At 43.2% G+C, this 17521-nt stretch overlaps 1 protein-coding gene across 5 annotated transcripts in view; it reads left to right on the forward strand.

Annotated features, from left to right (window-relative positions):
* Positions 1-1106: 1106 nt before the first annotated feature.
* Positions 1107-17521, forward strand: part of FYCO1 (FYVE and coiled-coil domain autophagy adaptor 1) — a 53196-nt gene continuing 36781 nt past the window's right edge. Inside the window, exons 1-5 of one of the 5 annotated variants that reach the window (XM_040548418.1) lie at positions 1107-1877; positions 11005-11189; positions 12740-12846; positions 13968-14093; positions 17374-17480. In XM_040548418.1, the coding sequence (XP_040404352.1) occupies positions 11135-11189; positions 12740-12846; positions 13968-14093; positions 17374-17480 (395 nt within the window). In that variant the 5' untranslated portion in view covers positions 1107-1877; positions 11005-11134. Of the gene's footprint in view, positions 1878-2090; positions 2539-7037; positions 7360-9365; positions 9636-11004; positions 11190-12739; positions 12847-13967; positions 14094-17373; positions 17481-17521 lie in introns of those variants that run through there. The other 4 variants (XM_040548419.1, XM_040548421.1, XM_040548420.1 and 1 more) reach the window with 4 other exon arrangements.

The raw sequence follows: 17521 nt of genomic DNA on the forward strand, positions 1-17521 counted from the left end.
ATTATTGAGTTATGTACCTTTATATTTACAATTACTTCCATAACATTCCAACAACTAGTCAAAAGATATTTCCCAACAAAGGTTTTCCATTTGCTGCTGTGACTGACATGACCTTCCCTGGGATAGTAAAATTGACAAAAATTCCCATCCAGCTCATCATAGTTTATGAAGAAGTTAATCTACAGATTTTCTCTAAATAAAAATAAACTACATAAATGGAGCAGAAAATGCATTTATTTTTCTGGGGAGTCTTCCAAAAAGCAAAAAACCTTGAAACTACTTTGTTGCTAAGAAATTAGAATATGCAGAAAATTCTAAGGAAGTGTTGGTCAGCTATGGACTTTGTTGGAAACAGGGTGCTTTTCTCTGTAGACACTGATGTCTGTATAAACAGATCATAATTCAGTAAGTAATGTTAATAATTAAATACTTCTAAAAGTAGCTTGCCACTACATAATTAAAAAGCAGGAGCAATCCATTCTACTTCTTTATATGTGAGAAATTAAACCACACAAAGATTTTTTGAAAATATGTAAAACCTCCACTGCACTGAAATTATCTGGGATCTGATTAATTGTTATTTGCAACATATGACCCTAAGGTTAATTTTGGAAGACCCAGTTGCCTGCTGATCAATGGAAAACAAACATTTGTTTTCAGCAGATGCTCCTGGTTGTGTACTGCATGACGTGGCAAAGCATGCTGAGAAGTCAGCCTGAATGTTGCTTCAGAGCAATGTAAGACATCCCATTGCATTTCATGAGTCATGTGCCCAAAACATGCTTAGCCCCATAACCTGCACGTCTGAGGACATTAAAATGTTTTCAGGCTTTTTAAAATCATACATTAGGTGAAGGCTATTCACCAAAACTTCAAGGTCACTTAGTCATCCTTAGGTTGAGGATGAAAAAAATGAGAATGATGGAGGCATGTCAGTGACTACATACACCATGTATTTCCTTATAGTCTTGAAAATAGGATGCTTTGATCTTATGTCTGCCAAAGCTAAATTTTATGACATTAATAGAAGCATTGTGGCAAGAATTGATGACAAACTGATCACAAGTTTTATTTAAAATCGTTTATTTAAGTTAATGATAATGAAAAAAAAAAGAAAAAAAAAGGAAAAGAACTTATTTTCCAGTATCTTTCAAATACAAAAACACTGTAGCCAACTTCAGACACTGTGAAACTTCTTTTCAGAGAATCATGGGTTAGTGAAGGGTGCAAGTTTGAAAAAAAAAAAGAGTAGAAATAGACTGTTTGTGGAAGGAGAAGCTTATGCTGGGAGATGAGGTGTGGAAGCACCACATTAGGAAGTGATATTACGTTCCAGTTTCACACCCTTGTTCTCCCAGTTTCTTATGTTATGTGGCCTCCTACACCTTATAGCTGTGGGAAGAGTGTTTTTCTGTCCTCAGCAGGAACAGAAAGAAATCTGCTACTTACTGGCTTTATCGAGCACGACTTTCTGAAGATTCACTTCAGTTGTCCGTGCAAAGACCATGATGAACCGGTACGTACACAAACAAACCGCATACACAAACAAACAAAAATACTGAGCTGTAGTAAAAGTGACAGTGAGTACTATGTAAAAATTATACTTCTTGACAGGCGACCTTGCTTGACAGTACCAGAAACCACCCCCAGCCTGCAGCCGTTGGGGATAGCGGCGATAACTCCCCGAGAAACCTTCTAAACCCCTTCATTTTCACGCTGTTGGCCTCTCCCGAGCCTCCTCCTCCTCCCCTCCGGCCAGGCCCCGTCCCGGTGCCGCCACCACCTCCCCGGGGCCTCACGGGACTTGTAGTCGGCGGCGAGCGGGGCCAGAGCCTGTCCCCGGGCGGCCTGGCCGCGACATGGCGGCCGCCGCGCAGGTACCTGCGGCGGGGAAGAGGCGGCGGCGGCGGCGGCGGCCGGAGGGACGGGGAAGGAAACTCCGGCGGCGCCCACTTGTTGCCGCCGGAGGCCCGGCGCCGAGGGGAGGAGCCGCGATGCGGCCCCTTCGGTGGCTACCAGGGCTGGGGGCGGCGGGGTGAGCTCGGGGGGCGGCGGGGGGTGCGGCTGTCCCCGCACACGGGCACGGCGGGGCGGGCGGTGGGGCAGAGGCAGCGCCGGGCAGCGTGCAGGCACGGGTGCTGGGGGTGTCCTCACTGGCCCCCTTCGAGCTGTGGTGGTTTTGTGCCACCGTAAACGCGGCGCTTTTCCCCCCACACCGAACAAACCCACCCGATTCCCCTGGCCCTTCATCGCTGCTCCCCAAAGGCCAAACGCCCGCTGCGCTGCTGTGTGCCCTCACCGGCTGCGAAGCGCTGACGGAGACAAATATTTCCCCCGGTCCTAATCCCGCTTGTCCTTGTGTCAGCAAATCTCTGGCGGATGACAGGGAGGGTTTTGCTGGCACTGGCTCCTGTCTCCAGAGCAGATGCCAGCACCCCTCCGGCACACATCGCTCCCCGCGACACACAGCGAGCGGTGGGCTTTGGAGGAGGCTTGCGTGAAATGGTGGGCAGCCTTCGCGCTTGGGATTCTCCTCAGGTAGACGTCCTGCGGTGCTCGGTTGCTCTGCGGAGGGTCTGTGCCCCAGCCTGCAGGGTGGCAGACCCCTTGCTGCTTCAGCTGCTTGTAGAGGAATTTGGGGCCCCAGTTGTTGGTCCCATGGGTTGTCGTCGTGCCGAGCTGCCTGCTGATTTTTGCCAGCGCAAAGGCTTGTTTGGCGTGCGGAGTGGGTCGGCTGCAGCTGTCATGCTCCGGGTTCGGCCTCTCCCTTTGCACTGAGCTGCTTCTCGAGTGTAAACAGAGGAGGAGGAATCCCAGGCCTTTTATCTTTTTACTGCTGAAGAGTGAAAGCGGGTGTTTACTGTGATTAAACTCGCAGGGCACAGCATGGACTTGTCAGCAACATGGCGATGGGCTTTCTGTTGGTGTTTTTGTTTTCAGTTCTGGTGTTAGGCGGCAGGATGTGCAGCAGAGGAGACAAATTGTCCTGCAGTAGTGTATTTTTTATTTTCCACATATTGTGTACAAGGCAATTTCTTAAGGTCCTCCAGGGATCCTCCTGGGAGTGCTTAAATTTAGATGTTCCAGATGTTCCTAGTAATGTTTCCAAACATTTGTGTGTAGAAGACTGCACTGCTGTTAAAAAGTTGTATCGAAGCCACCTATGGTGAAAAACAAATGCAAGCTGGTTTTGCTTTTCTTCTTGCTGTAGTGTATATATATTTGCCAGCGTTTTGTGTGAACGTGGGTGGTTTTGGTACTCCTGAAGAGCCAGTTAATTAGTTATGGAGCCTATTTTCTTGTATACAGGAGCCTCTTTGGTGCACCAGCTGACAATAGTGAAAGGGTGTATTATATCTGCAGTTCCTCTCTCCACTGCTGGACGGTTACATAAAAGGAAGAGGAATTTGTCCTAATGTCTGAAGGCCTGGTCTGCTAAGACTTGGTCAGTGGGGAAGAACACTATTAAAATATATTTTTAAAAGTGTTTGCCTGCAAAATTGCAGAAATTATCAGATTGGCCTTAAGGAAAAGCAGTGCTGAAAATTGTTTTTAGCTTGGGTTGTTTGTTTTTCTTAGTAGATTACCTTTAAAAATTACAGTTGCCCATTTGTGAAACAAACCCTGAACCCTTCTGGTATTCTTTAGGTGCTGTTTAGATTATTGAAGTAGAGGGAATTGTAAGAGCCCTGAGTGGTTTTATTATTACACATTATTATTTTTATTTATTTACACACCATGTTTATATTTGGTTTGCCAGTACAAAGATATTTTTTTTCAGTGTGAATCTAGTCTGTATCCTTTTCATATTTGCCTGTAGTAATTCCAGTTTGTTCAGGGAGTGGTGGTTGGTTGTGTCCAAAAGTGCCATATTAGTAGTAATTTGAAGTATGCTATCCGAATGTGTTCAGAAGAAGGCATCACATTTTGTAACAACGGTGGAAGGAGCAGAAGAACCCTTTGTATACACTGTCTCAGTCTCATAGTGCAGGGAAACCCCGTGAAACCTGCACATGGCCTTAACTCTTACACCCTTCCCTCTGGTTTAATATTTTTGTCCATCACAGTGTTCTGTGGTTGCTCATGATATTGCGGTCTAAGCAGGATATTTGTAAACAGTTAATCCGCAAGTGTGTCTACCATGACATTTAATTTACTGCTGGGAAGGAGGATGGTCTTGCTACTGCTGCAAGCCAGCTTAGGTTTTGAAAGTGAGCGGGTTGGATCAGGCGATCCCCGAATTACTGGGCTTGAGCCCAGCCTGCGTCATCTGTGAGCCTGTCTGTCCCCAGCAGGCTGAGAGGCAGCAGTGGTGTACGGGCTCCGCTTCCAAAGGCTTCCTAAATCTTTGGGGTTTGTAACTCTGAAATTCTCCCTTCTCCCCGAATGGTCACCATTACAGGGAAACTTGGAGACAACAGGGCGAAAAGGAAATACTTCCTGCTGCAGAGGGAAGAAAACAGGAATTTTTGCTATGGGCCCAGGGGTGGCATGATTCACTCAGTCAGCCTGGGTTGTCTCAGCTTGGTTTGCTTAATGGGCTTGCCTCCTGTTTGATCTGCAGTTGTGCAGCCAGAACCTGTAATTTTCAGTGTTGCTTGTTGCTTGTTCACACTGGGAACTACAAATAGGTCAGGAGTTGCCCTGGGGAGCTCCCGCTGCTGTTGGCTGGATGAAGGGCAGATGGAGTGCTACACACGGGCAATTCTCAACACCCACCTGCTGTGCTTCCGAAAACGATTAGTTGGAGGCAGTCTTTTCAAGCGCTTCTGAAATCTCTGCTTGGAGGGACAGTGTGGACCGATAGACACAGAGGTAAAAAATCCTGCTGAGAGGAAAGCCCCTGTTCGAATGGAGGCAGCTCGGAGTTATGGTGTAATGGTTGTTGCTTTTAACTATCCCCAAGCCTGAGAGGTGCCTGAGATGATGCGTTAGTCAGGCCAAGCTTGCTGTGGAAGTTAACACAGCACCCATTTCTCAGAGGCCAGCTTGGGAGACCTGAAAAACAAGAGACTTTTGGAAGATCCTAAGCTCCTGCAGCAAGCAAGTTGAGCATCGTAAATCACTAGCACTACTTTGCAGTTGGAAGTCCTCTACTCTTTCTATTTGTACAGGTATCTTTATGATGCTCCACAGAGTAGCATCCAAGCATATGGTCTCTGGTTGGAAGAATACATAAGAGAGATGCAAATAGTTGGGTGTGTTACTGGGAGGAAGGGCAGGTTCTGTAGCAGGGAGGATACATGGGCTCATGGGGAAAGTGGCTTGGAAGAATGAGGGTGCAAAGTGGGAAAAATCTTCTCATTTTTGAATGACACCTGTCTTTTTGACTCTCCACTTATCGTGGGAAGGGTGTGCTTCCCCATGGGGAGTGAAACTGGGTTGGAGCAGCTGAGGAGAAGCAAGTCTCTGGGAGGTTAATCTGGTATTATTCTCAAAATTATTGTTTGATATTTAGTATTTATTATTAAAGTAGGTTAACTCGTAGATTCCAGTAAGCACTGCGTAGCTTTCCTGACATGGGTTGAGGTGTGGCATGCCCTAGGCAATAAGGGCAGAGGGGTTAAGAGCGATACTGGTGCAATTCCTGTTATCAGAGGAGCACTCTTCTCTTTGTGAACTGACTGCTTCCTCAAACAGGCAGCTTCTGTGTCAGGGGATGGGGCTGAGACAGGCTTGTCTTTGTGGGATAAATACAAGCTCATCCTTGTTTTCTGGCTGCCAGAAGTGGTGATTTGTGTTCACGTTGCTGGTTATCAGCGTGAAGAATATCAGAGACAGCGCACTGTATTCTCCAAACTAAGAAACACGCGGTCTAACGTGTCCGTCCCGTTTGGCAAATGATGGATGTGATCCTTTAACCAGGTTTAAGTCAGGCCTTGAAGTGGAGGCCTGGTTCATTAGGTGCAGCATTAAAAAAAGTTGTTAGGGTTGCTAGCTTTCCCCACAGAGGGTTAAAATTAGCTCTAGCTGATGGAGTTCTTATCAAGCCACTTGTATACCCTTATCTGTTGCTTGGTTTTGGCGTTTTTCTGAGAACGGTTGTCAAATACAAGGAATAAAATAGGGGGAGAACGCAAGCCAGCTGTCCATAGCACAGTGAAGTTTGCACAGAGACTGCAAAACTTTACCAACTCGCTTGTGACAGTCAGGTTAGGGTTGCAAGCAGTATTTTAGGAATGTCATTAATTTGTATTCTTGGGCTGAAAAACATCGTAAAAATACCTGTAGAGCTCAAGGACCTACCCACAAAAAGGGCTTTACCGTGGGGAACCCCTATCTGTAAACATGCTGCTTTTCTCAAAGACGTGAATGTTTTTGTGCACTTCACCTCGTTAACTGTGTTCCCCAGTGCTATGACACTCTTTGATTTTTATTTTTTTTCTGGACATGTATTTTCTGCAAGATGCATTTTACTACTAAATGTTTATACGCCCAAACAGTTCAAAACAAGGCTTTTGTGTGTGGTGGTGTCAGGGGGTGGGAATCCCATGTATGTTTGCAGTGTATTCTCCTGCTACCTGTTTGAAGTATTAAAAGAAGTTTAAAAAAAAAACTCTTCAAAATGTATTTTTGTAAATGAAATGTGAAGGTTTGTTGGTGTAGAAAGTGAAGCGGGAAGATTCGTTTAGCAAGAAAATTTCACTTCTCAGAGGGGAACTGAGCTTCAAAACTCAGAATGGAAACCTTAGCTGACCTTCCCGCTTTGCCTGTCTTTTGTTTTCAATTGTCTGATCCAGTGCAGCCCAGTGTGCCTTTCATCGGTCACTCACATACCTTTATGTGCAGCGTGGAAGCACAAAGGGTTGAGTTGCCCAGCAGAGCTGCATTAATGCATGCTCAAATTTGCTGCTCACCTCAGACCCTTCTTTGCAGCAAACAGTTCTTCAGCTTAATATAATGGATGTGCAGGTGCCTGAATGGTACCAGATGAGAAAAAGCTAGCAGCACAGCTATAGTACAATCCACTGGGACTCTGTTTCTTGCAATATCTAAGTACAAAGTGCTTTTTCCAAACAACTATTGGAATTAAATTTTTTAACTAAATCAGTGGTATTGCGGTCCTGGGAGGCAGACTTTCTTTTTCCCAGTTCTTTCGTCTTTGCTGTGAGATTTGCCTTGTGTTCCTCTCTCTGTGTGTATTGTAGCCACTGTGTGCCCAGGTGGGTTGGTCTTCTATGTCATATTCTAGAATTGTCCCTCACAATCATTGGTCAGCATCTGCGTTTATGGGACAAATCACCTTCACACTACACAAGGGAGTAATAGAGGTAAAATTAATGTGACTCATGGACATAGGATTTGGCTCGGTATCCTCGATGCCTGTTTTGTTTCATACAGAGTGTTAATGCACAACAGGTATAGAATTGCGGATGACTAAAGGTCTTGTGATCACTGTACGGGAGATCTCTCTCTGTAAGGGAAACGTGGCAAAGTGCCCGTGTTTGGGGTGGCTAGACCAGAAAAGTTGTGTTAAGATAAAACATTTCTGTAAGCAGTTTAGGGACTTGGCTTCCAATGAATTTGTCTTGCAGATCTGATTTATTTTTCAGCAGGATTACCCCAGGTCTGCAGTGTGAGCTCTGCTCTTGGTGTGCACTGAAAAGGCCCTTGGCTGAGGGGTGCATTCTCTGCTGTCAGGCTGCAGCCAAGGTCTCTGCAGCCTTTTGGTCAGGGAAGAGAAACTGCTTGTGGAATTCTTCCCAGCTTCCCGTTTTGATTGCACGTGGAGGAGCATAATATTTTGAAGACTTCTGCATTCTGCCAAGGTTGGCTGAAATCAACCAGTCAATTCAAAAAATTGTAGCTGCTGGAGATGCAGACATGCCCACAGTAACACAGAGAGAGATTTTATGAAATCAGAGTGAAAGCAGGTCACTGTAGCCACTCCACTACGCAATGTAATTACAGTCATTAAGTTTTGTTTGCTGTTTCTTCTGTGTCCCACTCACTGTCAACTAAGTCTTTTCTTGTGAGTGGGCTGTTCCCTTTCTGCTTCCTTCCTTAATCTCCAGGATAGCTTCATCTGCAAAGAAGATTCTCACCCACACGTGGGTACTTAAACCAGCAGGAGAGGGGACAGCTATCTTCAGCCATCAGCAGGCACAGCCCAGGGGACTGGTGACATACGACGTCTTGCTTTCGCTGCCTTACTCGGTGCCGGGTCCTTGATGCAACTCCACTGAGTCCTTTACAGCACCGCAGTGTTTTACAAGTTAATGCCCATGGCTGTAGTCAAATGCTATTACATAAGAGGTTGTGACGCATCACCTAGAAAGCTTTTGACCCAAAGCAGGTCACTTGTGCCTCACACATGTATCATGCTGCTCAGACAAGGCAGATAATTGCAGACACACATAATAGGAGAGGAAATGCTTGGAGGAGCAGGGTCGTGCCCTAAACAATCCTGAGCAAAATGTCTGTGGTCAGGAAGGACTAGATCAGGTGTTTGCAGAAGCTCTTCCTACTCTGAAAGCTCAGGAAACCAGTTCAGGTGCATTGTCAGCTTTGTTTGCCAGTGGGAGGTGAGAGCTGTGCACCCTTCTGTGGTGTGGGATGTGTTGCGTTTTCTAGGCACATCCGTGGAAGGACCACGGACGGGAGACATACCTTTCTCCCCGATTAGCAGTGAAGAAGGCAGGTAGAAAAGTGCTATAACCAGGCTGAAAGATCCCCTTCACCTCTGAGAAGAGAAGGGAGTAAATGGGCAGGAGCTCACGGGCAGGAGCTGATGCAAGGAAGGGGGAAACGGTGAGACCTGTACCGAGGAAAGGGGGATTGGTGAGCAGACAGGAGTGGGCTGTGCAGCCACGCACCTCCAGCTGAGCTGTGGTCTCTGTTCAGGGCTCACATATTCTGCTGGGGAGATCCTAGCAGGAATAAAGATGTGTGTTCTTCATTTGCAAGGTCCCGAGCTGCTCCCGTCAGCCCCAGGGTGCCCCACGTCCTGCTCCCCGCTGGCTGTTGCAAAATACGGGCCCAACATCAGCATCCCACCTCTGCCACCTGCAGCTCTCCTGCCACACCTTGTGCCTCAGGAGCCTTGTACCAGGGCTCGTTCTGGCCTTCAGGAGGGACGAGCAGGACCCATTTCTCCTGTCGTGTGAGGGGGGGACGTTTGGGTCGGCCGTGTGTTTTGGCTTGCCACAGTCTGCTCTTGGTAGCTTTGGGTAGCGGTTGCCAGTCTGAACAGATAGGGCTGATATTACTGTGTGTTCTTAGAAGTGGGAACGTTGACTCACTGCTTTGTTATTACTTTTTCTCATCGGTATCCAAACTCAAGTTACCAGGAAATGGGGTCTATGCAATCACCGAGTAGAGTCAAGATAGGAATATTGTGTACGTGATATTGTTGATTTACAGTGAAAAAATTGTGTTTGGCAACCCCTTTTGATCGCACATGGAAGAGCACAGTATTTTGAAGACTTCTACCTTTTGCCAAGGTTGGCCAGAAGCATCTGGTGCATTGAAAAGAGGTCAGCGGGACCAGTCTGTGCTGGCCTTCTCTCCCTAAAGCAGCGCGGTTGTGGGGATGTGGCAGGCCGAGGCCCTTCCCAGGCAGCACATCGTCCCCACAACGGCATAACGACTGCCATCGAAATATGGCAATGAAACCAGCAGGTGGCAAAACGCAGGTATTGAGAGAAACATACTAGTAAGCATAGGGTTTTTTTTTTTTTTAATATTTACCATGTTTCTGTCTTGCTTTAAGATTTGCTTTGAACCACCTCTACCTTGTATCGAAAAGAAAAAAAACAAACAGGGTTGCATCAGGGCAGTTTGCAAATGATACCTCGATACATGGGGTAGAAGGATGATTTGTTGGATCCGTCCAGACACCTACTTGAGCAATGCCATTTTAATTAATTCGGAGGTGTAAGAAAGAGAAGGGAGAGGAAATATGATCATTTGATATAATGCCATTTGCATTTCAAAAGCTTGTCGTATTTTAATTTAATTTTAATTTATTTTTTCATTGCAATTTAATTTCATTGTAGTTCAGTTTGAATTATAACACAAGCACAGAAAGGTAGCAGCAAATTTTCTATAGGTTCAGTACTTCAGGTGTTAGGCTTGCTTGAAAATTTGGCTGTGCCATTGCAGGCAGAATTGGGTACAACCTTTGAGGACAAGACGCTTGATAAGTTTCCTGTGTAGTTTAGTTTCCATGTGGCTTTTTTGAGTTATTGTTCCCATGAGTGTTTGAAAGTTTGGATCACCAAGCATGGTTGTGTTAGTAAAGCGCTTGAGGCTTTTAGTTGATCTTTAATTCATTTATTTTCATTAATGGATAAGTAATTCTTCACAAGTGCTAGGTATAACTTACCCATCATTGTTCTGAGCAGGGGAGGTGGATGTTCTGATGTGCAAGGTATATTTACCCTGCCAGGAATGCTGTCACAGCTTAAAATAAAGCGGTATCCTCTTACATGTGTTGGGAACAGGGGGTTCTGAGGGGGGATGAAAGATGTTTCTCGTGCTAAAACCAATCTCAAGTGCTAAATCTTTTGCTAGCTCTTATGAGTAAAAAACATCCTCCAATGCCAGAGGATCAAGCATGTATCACTTTTGGACACCTCGATCTGTGACTAGGCTGTGTCTTGAAAGTCTCCCTGAAATGGCGATGTTGTTGTATCTTTTTACTCTGCAGGCTGTAGGGAAGGTCGGGCAGAGGATTTTTGTAGGGAAAGTCCCGTGTCATCAGAACCTCCGTCAGGGTCATGAGATGAGTTGTGTGAAATGCCAGCCTGAGCTGGACTGTAGACTGTGTCGTAACTCCGACGAGGGAAAACTGCTCTCTGGGGTTTGCTCAGTAGTTTTGAAAGGTGGAAACAGAAACAACTGAAAAGGAAAGTGGAATCTAGAAGGAAATGTAAAGGAGGTTTCTGGAAAAGAGTTGGCAATGTGAGAATTCATTACTAACCAGGATTTAAAATGCCAAAGCACCTCTGTTTTGCTCATTTGAGATGATAAAGAGTTGCATTCTATTTTTGAATTTTACAGAGTTGCAAGTGTCACAGAGAAGAATAATCTCCATCAGCCCGGCGGTCATCGAGGATATGAACTCTGCTGTTGTTATCTAGATGGATGAAAAGGTTAACAACCCAGAAGGGGAGCCTCACTGGTTTTCAAGATGGCAGCAACTGGTGGTGAAAGCCAGCTGCAGCGGATTATCAGGGACTTGCAAGGTATCATGCTGACAGATTTGTTCTATATGCTGGATCGAATCCTTCTTGTTTTAGGTAACAGAGAGTAGGAACTGTATTTCAAGTTGTATAACACTTCTGTGCAGCAATTCTAACAACATAGTTCAAGGTGTGCCATGTGCTCAATACAGATGTGACTGTTTTTTTTCCGAAAAAAAATATTCAGAATCCTAAATTCTTAAATCCTGCATATTTAAATATGCACTATTACAAATAAGCCTTACAATTAAAAAAAAATGTCTGCAGGGTGAAATTAAAATTATTCTTTTGCATGGTGTGAGCTAGGGCTTTGTTTGCATGAGTAGAACTATGCAGTTATAAGACTTCTTGTGAGAAGGAGAAGGGCTGATATTTAGAACGTCACTTGATGAAAAGCTGGCATTGAGTTCTCCTAATATGGGAAGGGAAAAAAAAAACAGGAGATCAACCCAAAATGGGAATGGAGACCCAGAGGGAGAGTGCTGGACAATTGCATCTGCTCTTCTTGCTGCAGTGGAACACACTTTCTGTGCATCTGACTTGTCCTCCACTAGCAGTAGCCAATCTCATTTTCTGCAGTTCTGCTGCAGGCAGAATTGGCAGCAGATCCATAACCATTTTTCTGCTCTTTCTCTGTCCTAATCAGCTGCCTGTACCAAGATCCAGATATTTTTCCTTTTCATATTTATTAAATGTAAGATATAGTATGCACCAAAGCTAGGAATCTAGATCTTCCTGTAGGTAAGAAAATCTGTGTGCCTGCTAAAAGGAAGAGATATTAATTTGCAAAGGGGATCGAGTGTGACTGGGAGCTAAGGCTCACTCAGGCACCTGAAAGAAGTACAAAACCAAGTGGAAAGCACGTTCAAAATCATTAATTTCTGATGCTGAGAAGTGCACACTTTGGTGGCCAGAGCATCCAGGGAGACAGCAGAGTTTGCTTTGACTTGAGTTTTGCTCACCCCCTATGGGAGTAGGTTTTAGGTAAGAGGAGTTGTTGTATCCTTATTTTTACGTACATTATTTTCCCATTGGTGTTTTGTAAGCAGCACAAGCTGAACCTTCCTGAATAAAGCACGGAGAAGATAAATGTGCTGACTGAACAACTGTTATCGTTTTACTGATCCCCTTTAGCAGATTACATGCTTTGTCCTTTCTAATCAGAATTCTGTTTGTCCTGTGGCAATAGGAAAACTTTCATGTGCATGAGACATTCACAAAAATATTTCTCTTTCCTCTGCCGAAGAACCAGCTAGCAACTGTCTGTTACCCCTTTTTTTATATGTGTCTGGAGGAGGTTCTCTTTCTAAGAAGAAGAAATAATAACTCAGTATGGCAGACTGACATAACCTGAGCTCTGGTTTTTGTTATAGGTGGTATTAAATTGCAAGCGTTTCAACAAGCTTTTTGCACTGTGATTAAGACATTTGATTGATGGAAACTAAATACACATGCATAATGTCCAAGCAGAAAATATGTTTGTTGAGTTGCTTATGGATTCAGTCCTATGTATCTCTAGCATTAGTTAATCATTTTGGTGTCTTGTTTTAAAGATGCTGTTACTGAATTAAGTAAAGAATTTAAAGAAGGAGGGGAGCCGATCACAGATGACAGTGTCAACTTGCAAAAATTCTCCTACAAGCTTGAGTATCTTCTACAGGTAAAAAGTGATGTGTGTAATTTGTAATCCACTGTCAAAGCTAGGCCTTGTTTTCTGTTATTGCCTCTTCAGTATGTGGGGTTTAACTCAAATAATCATAAGTATCCATTTGAGTCTTCTTTTTTTCCAGTAAGTGGACTGAAATGAGTGCAGTTCGTTGTACATATTTCAAGTGAAAATAAATAATTGTAATCAAAAGGCAGTGCTGGCAGGTTGACTGAAGATTGTACAGCATTTCTCTATTGATCTGAAAGATTTGAGCTTGATTTTGAAGATGTACACTTCTAAATTATCCTGGAAAAGCTATGGTAATGAAATCTTTACATTTTAATGCAAAATAAATGCTAGTAAGCAGCTGATGGTGCAAATATAACAGTAAGAGTAATTTAGAGAATTTTTAGCAATTTAATTGTGGAAATTGATTTTTGTTGTATAGAAAGCTTAATGCAAAAGGCTGGTTTTGAATCTGGAATGCTGCTTTTTGGCCATCCTGAAAATTTAAGTGAAAGGGGACACTGCTGGGCAAACTGAAATTCGGTTCGTGTTGTCTGTGTCTACATATACTGTAATCATGCCACTGACAGCAACATGGACATGCTAAACTAGACTTAATCTAGTCAAGATAGTTTTAATTGGGTTGCCGAGGATTCAGCAGAAGCTGAAGAAATCCTTTCAGATTTGATTGCTCCAAGCTGCAGTCAGCTGCCCTTACTGCATCACTGCTCTGAGTATGATTTTGCTAGAGCAGGTTGTGCTGGTATGGGCATTTGCGTTACTGCCACACTTGATTGCAGCGGTCTCAGCAACTGACTGTCAGTTCCTTGCTCTTGAACAGCTGCTAAAACTGCTGTTAATCTTTATTTGAGCAGTGTTGAATGGATGTCTGTATTTTAGCTTAACCAACAACATGATTGTCTGTTACTGTCTGTAAAGTATCTTTAGTAATTGCTGGATTGCATCAGTGCAGTACAATGTCTCTTCGCTTTGTGAATATGTTGGCTAATACGTATGAGGAGTCAGGAAAGCAGATGTTGGTGGGAGAGGAACAATTCTACAGCAGATGTACATAACTATATTTCTATTTAAGTTTTACTTATTGCTTTCTGTTTTCTTTGATTAAGTTTGACCAGAAAGAAAAAAGCACATTGCTGGGGAACAGAAAAGACTACTGGGATTATTTCTGTGACTGTCTGGCAAAAGTAAAAGGAGCTAATGATGGAATCCGCTTTGTCAAGTCTATTACAGAAGTAAGTAGATCAGTTAATCATCACAGTACATGCATTGTGTTTTGGTATGTATTTTCAGAAAGCAGAGAAACCAAAAAAATATATTACTTTTAACATAGGAAAAAAATGTTGGAAATGTTTTTTTTAGTTCTCATGTAAAGTATAAAAATGCAAGGTTACACATCTTTTTGGTATGGTACCAAATTATATAGGCTTGGATAGTATGTTGCTTATTTTGAAGATCACTTACACAAATGAATGGTTCTATTTATCTCTGTTTGTGCCATACCTTTTCATTAAATAAGTTCCATTTTCTCTAAAAAGAAATGAAAAATTATATCAATGGTAGAGCCTGCATTTTAAGCACAGCTTAAGAGAGGACTTGCTCCAAGTGTAAAAGGAAAGAACCACAATGTTTGACCTTTGTTAAGACTTTCTCAACTAATCAGTAGAGTTGAGGAGGAGTAAGTGAGAGTAGATTTTCATCTTCTTACTCAAATTTGTTCCATCATGTCAAAAATCATGATGTAATGTCTCAGGATGGTTATCATTATCCCCTTGGGTAAGCTGACACGAACAGGACAAAACGCTTTATTTTTATTAGATGCAGTAATAAAAGCTTAATCTTGTAACAGCCATGTTACATCTTCAGCTCAACGAGTGGGTGAAATGAGTGTTGTGAGAAGCTTCCTGTGCTGTCTTTAGTCTTTAGAAGCATTTAAAGAGAACTCTCCTTGTGAGTAAAAGAGGTGGTGGTGCCAACCAGCGTTGCCCTGACACTCAGTTCTGTTATCAATGAGCAATGCTAACTTGTATTAGCAAGTTACTATTTACAGCAGATTTACCAATTCTCTCAATAATTCCTCTGCAGCAGCTACAGACAATGTTGTCTTGAGTCATCTGAAGGAGAGCCATGATACTATAGCAAAGCCTGTCTATATTCCCTCCCTCTCTTCTCTCAGTAGCTCAGGCAGCATTGAATTCTGCTGTTCCAAAGTGAACAAGCCAAGGAAGGTCTGGGTTTGTTTTATCACTGGGAAGAGGAACAATGGAAGTTGGGCTTTCATTTTCCACTACTTCCAGGAAGACTGGAGAAGTAAGGGCAGTGACTGCAGTTGCAGCAAAGGGCCTGTGACTGAAGCAACTGGCCCTTAAACTCTCAGCAGCAGTAGCTAACCTGACTTCTCTATAAAGGTGACTGTACTGTAGCCTTCAACATTCAGTTGCCTGTGATAATACCTTCATGTTATCATATATAAAGGTTCTACTCTTTCCTCATTCTTTAGTACCTCTGACCATTTAATGGTTTGCATGATATCAGAAATTATTGTTTGGAAGAAGGATATTTCCTTTTTCAATTTCTTTGCAGCCATAGAAATTAGCTTGTGGAAGACTTTTTACTTTCTGTATAAGCTTGTGGTTTAGGAAATGAGCTCAAAGAAAAATACCGGTCAACCACTTCTGAGATATTAACTGAGATGGCAGACTCGGGTTCTGAAATGAAATGACAGATAGCGGAGAAACATGTTGGTTGTTCCCCTTCATTACAGGTGGAAATCAGCAGCCAATATTTGAACTTGGCTGGATAAAATGCAAAGGTTTCCAAATATCATTTGTTTATTCACTGAAGAATACTTGTTGAATTCTAAAGATGAAAGTGAACAAGGAGGAAAGAGTAACGTCAGTTGCTTTTTAAGAATGGTCATACATTTAACAGCATACTGCCTCCTCTTCTGCTTTGCCTGCAGTGCTTCTATTAGGGTGCGTGATACGCTAGAGGCAGAGCAAGGAAGCAAACAGGAGTAGGAGTACCCTGGGAAAGGGCCAGCTGTTAATTATACAGTGAGCATTGTCCTTGATGGCATTAGGTGAGCAGTGAGCTCTAGGTTTCTGCCTTTCTTTCAAAGGGTGATTTGTTTTGGAAACACAGCCTTCCAAATCTTTGCAGCCATACATTCTGCACACTACTATATTAGCTGCAATGTTTGCAGTCAGCATAGAAACACGGGCAATGCCAGACGTGGCATGCCTTGCTGGCAGGACTCTAGCAGGACGTGGCATGGTTTTGCTTGCTAATTGAATACTCTTTGGCTGCTGGTAGCTGTATATATGTGAATATTTTCCTATTCTTCTCTTGCCATACAATTTGTTCTAGTATCTCCATGCATAAAAAAGGAATTGCTGTTTATATTGATAAATCAATAGGAATAAGCATAGGGTTAGTTGAGTGGCTTCTGGTGTTTGTTTTTTTTTTGTTTTGGACAATTCTTAAGGGATTCACTAAATGCAGCTACTCTTGGTCTGAAGTAAGATCTAGATTTTATCAACTTAATAGCTGTGGGAATAGAAATGTTGTTTTTGCAGTGTTACATAGTTTAGAAGGAAGGAATGTGGTATTGAGATATGCTTACAGTGATAAGAAAGCTCAGCAGGTGACCTCGTAAATGCAGACAACCAGACTCCTTAGAGCAATCAGGTGAAAATCACTATGTTAAGTCAAGCCAGATAAGGGGAGAAAACGTTACCACCTCAAAAACAGGCCGGCAACTGAAGGCCAGGCATTGTCTGTGAAGCATCAGATAGATTGTGAACCTGGATTACCCACTCCAGTGGGGAAACAGGGGAGGGTCCTGTCATCAAAAAGTATATAAACTGTGTTTTGGAACTAGTAGGTGCGCTCTCCTGCTTGTGGGGTGCCCGCCATTGCAATCGCGAATAAATTACTACTTCACTGAGATACTCGCCTGAGCCTAAGTTATTGGCTACGGAGTGTTTCTCACATAGCTAAGTATTAAGAAAAGCTTTTTGCATATTTTGGGGCTATTGTTTCCAGGGAGATATATATATGTATATGTGTACATCTTTGTTCTATGACTAGATTAGCCCTAATGTGTATGTGGCCGTCCACAGCTTAAATTACTTAAGCAGTCAGTTCTGGCTTTCCTGGGCACAATGAGATTTTACATTATGTTGGGAATTGCCCTTAACAGAGTAGGTACTCCTGTACCCAATATGTGAGAATATTTATTGCTCTTGTGATGCCTTTTACATTATAAGGTGGACAACAGCCAGCTAAAGATATAGGTTTGTCATTCAAAAAAAACTTCTCCCAACAACAGTACTGGGTGAAGGTGTCTCTCAGTGGCAGTTCTTATTACTTCTTTTATAGCTAGTGGCTTACTGTGTGTGGTTTTTTGTTTGTTTTATTTTGGTTTGGTTTTTGTGTAGGTATATAGACTGTACTGGTCAAGCCTCCCTACGTGATAACAAACAATATTTAATTTTTTTTAATCTGTTCCAGCTACGAACATCTCTTGGGAAAGGAAGAGCATTTCTGCGTTACTCTCTGGTTCACCAAAGGCTAGCAGACACCTTGCAGCAATGTTTTATGAACACCAAGGTGACCAGGTGAACAGCAAAGTACCTCGTTAACTAATAGGTGTTTACTC

This window comes from Cygnus olor, chromosome 2 (genome assembly GCF_009769625.2).
Source record: "Cygnus olor isolate bCygOlo1 chromosome 2, bCygOlo1.pri.v2, whole genome shotgun sequence".
NCBI lineage: Eukaryota > Metazoa > Chordata > Aves > Anseriformes > Anatidae > Cygnus > Cygnus olor.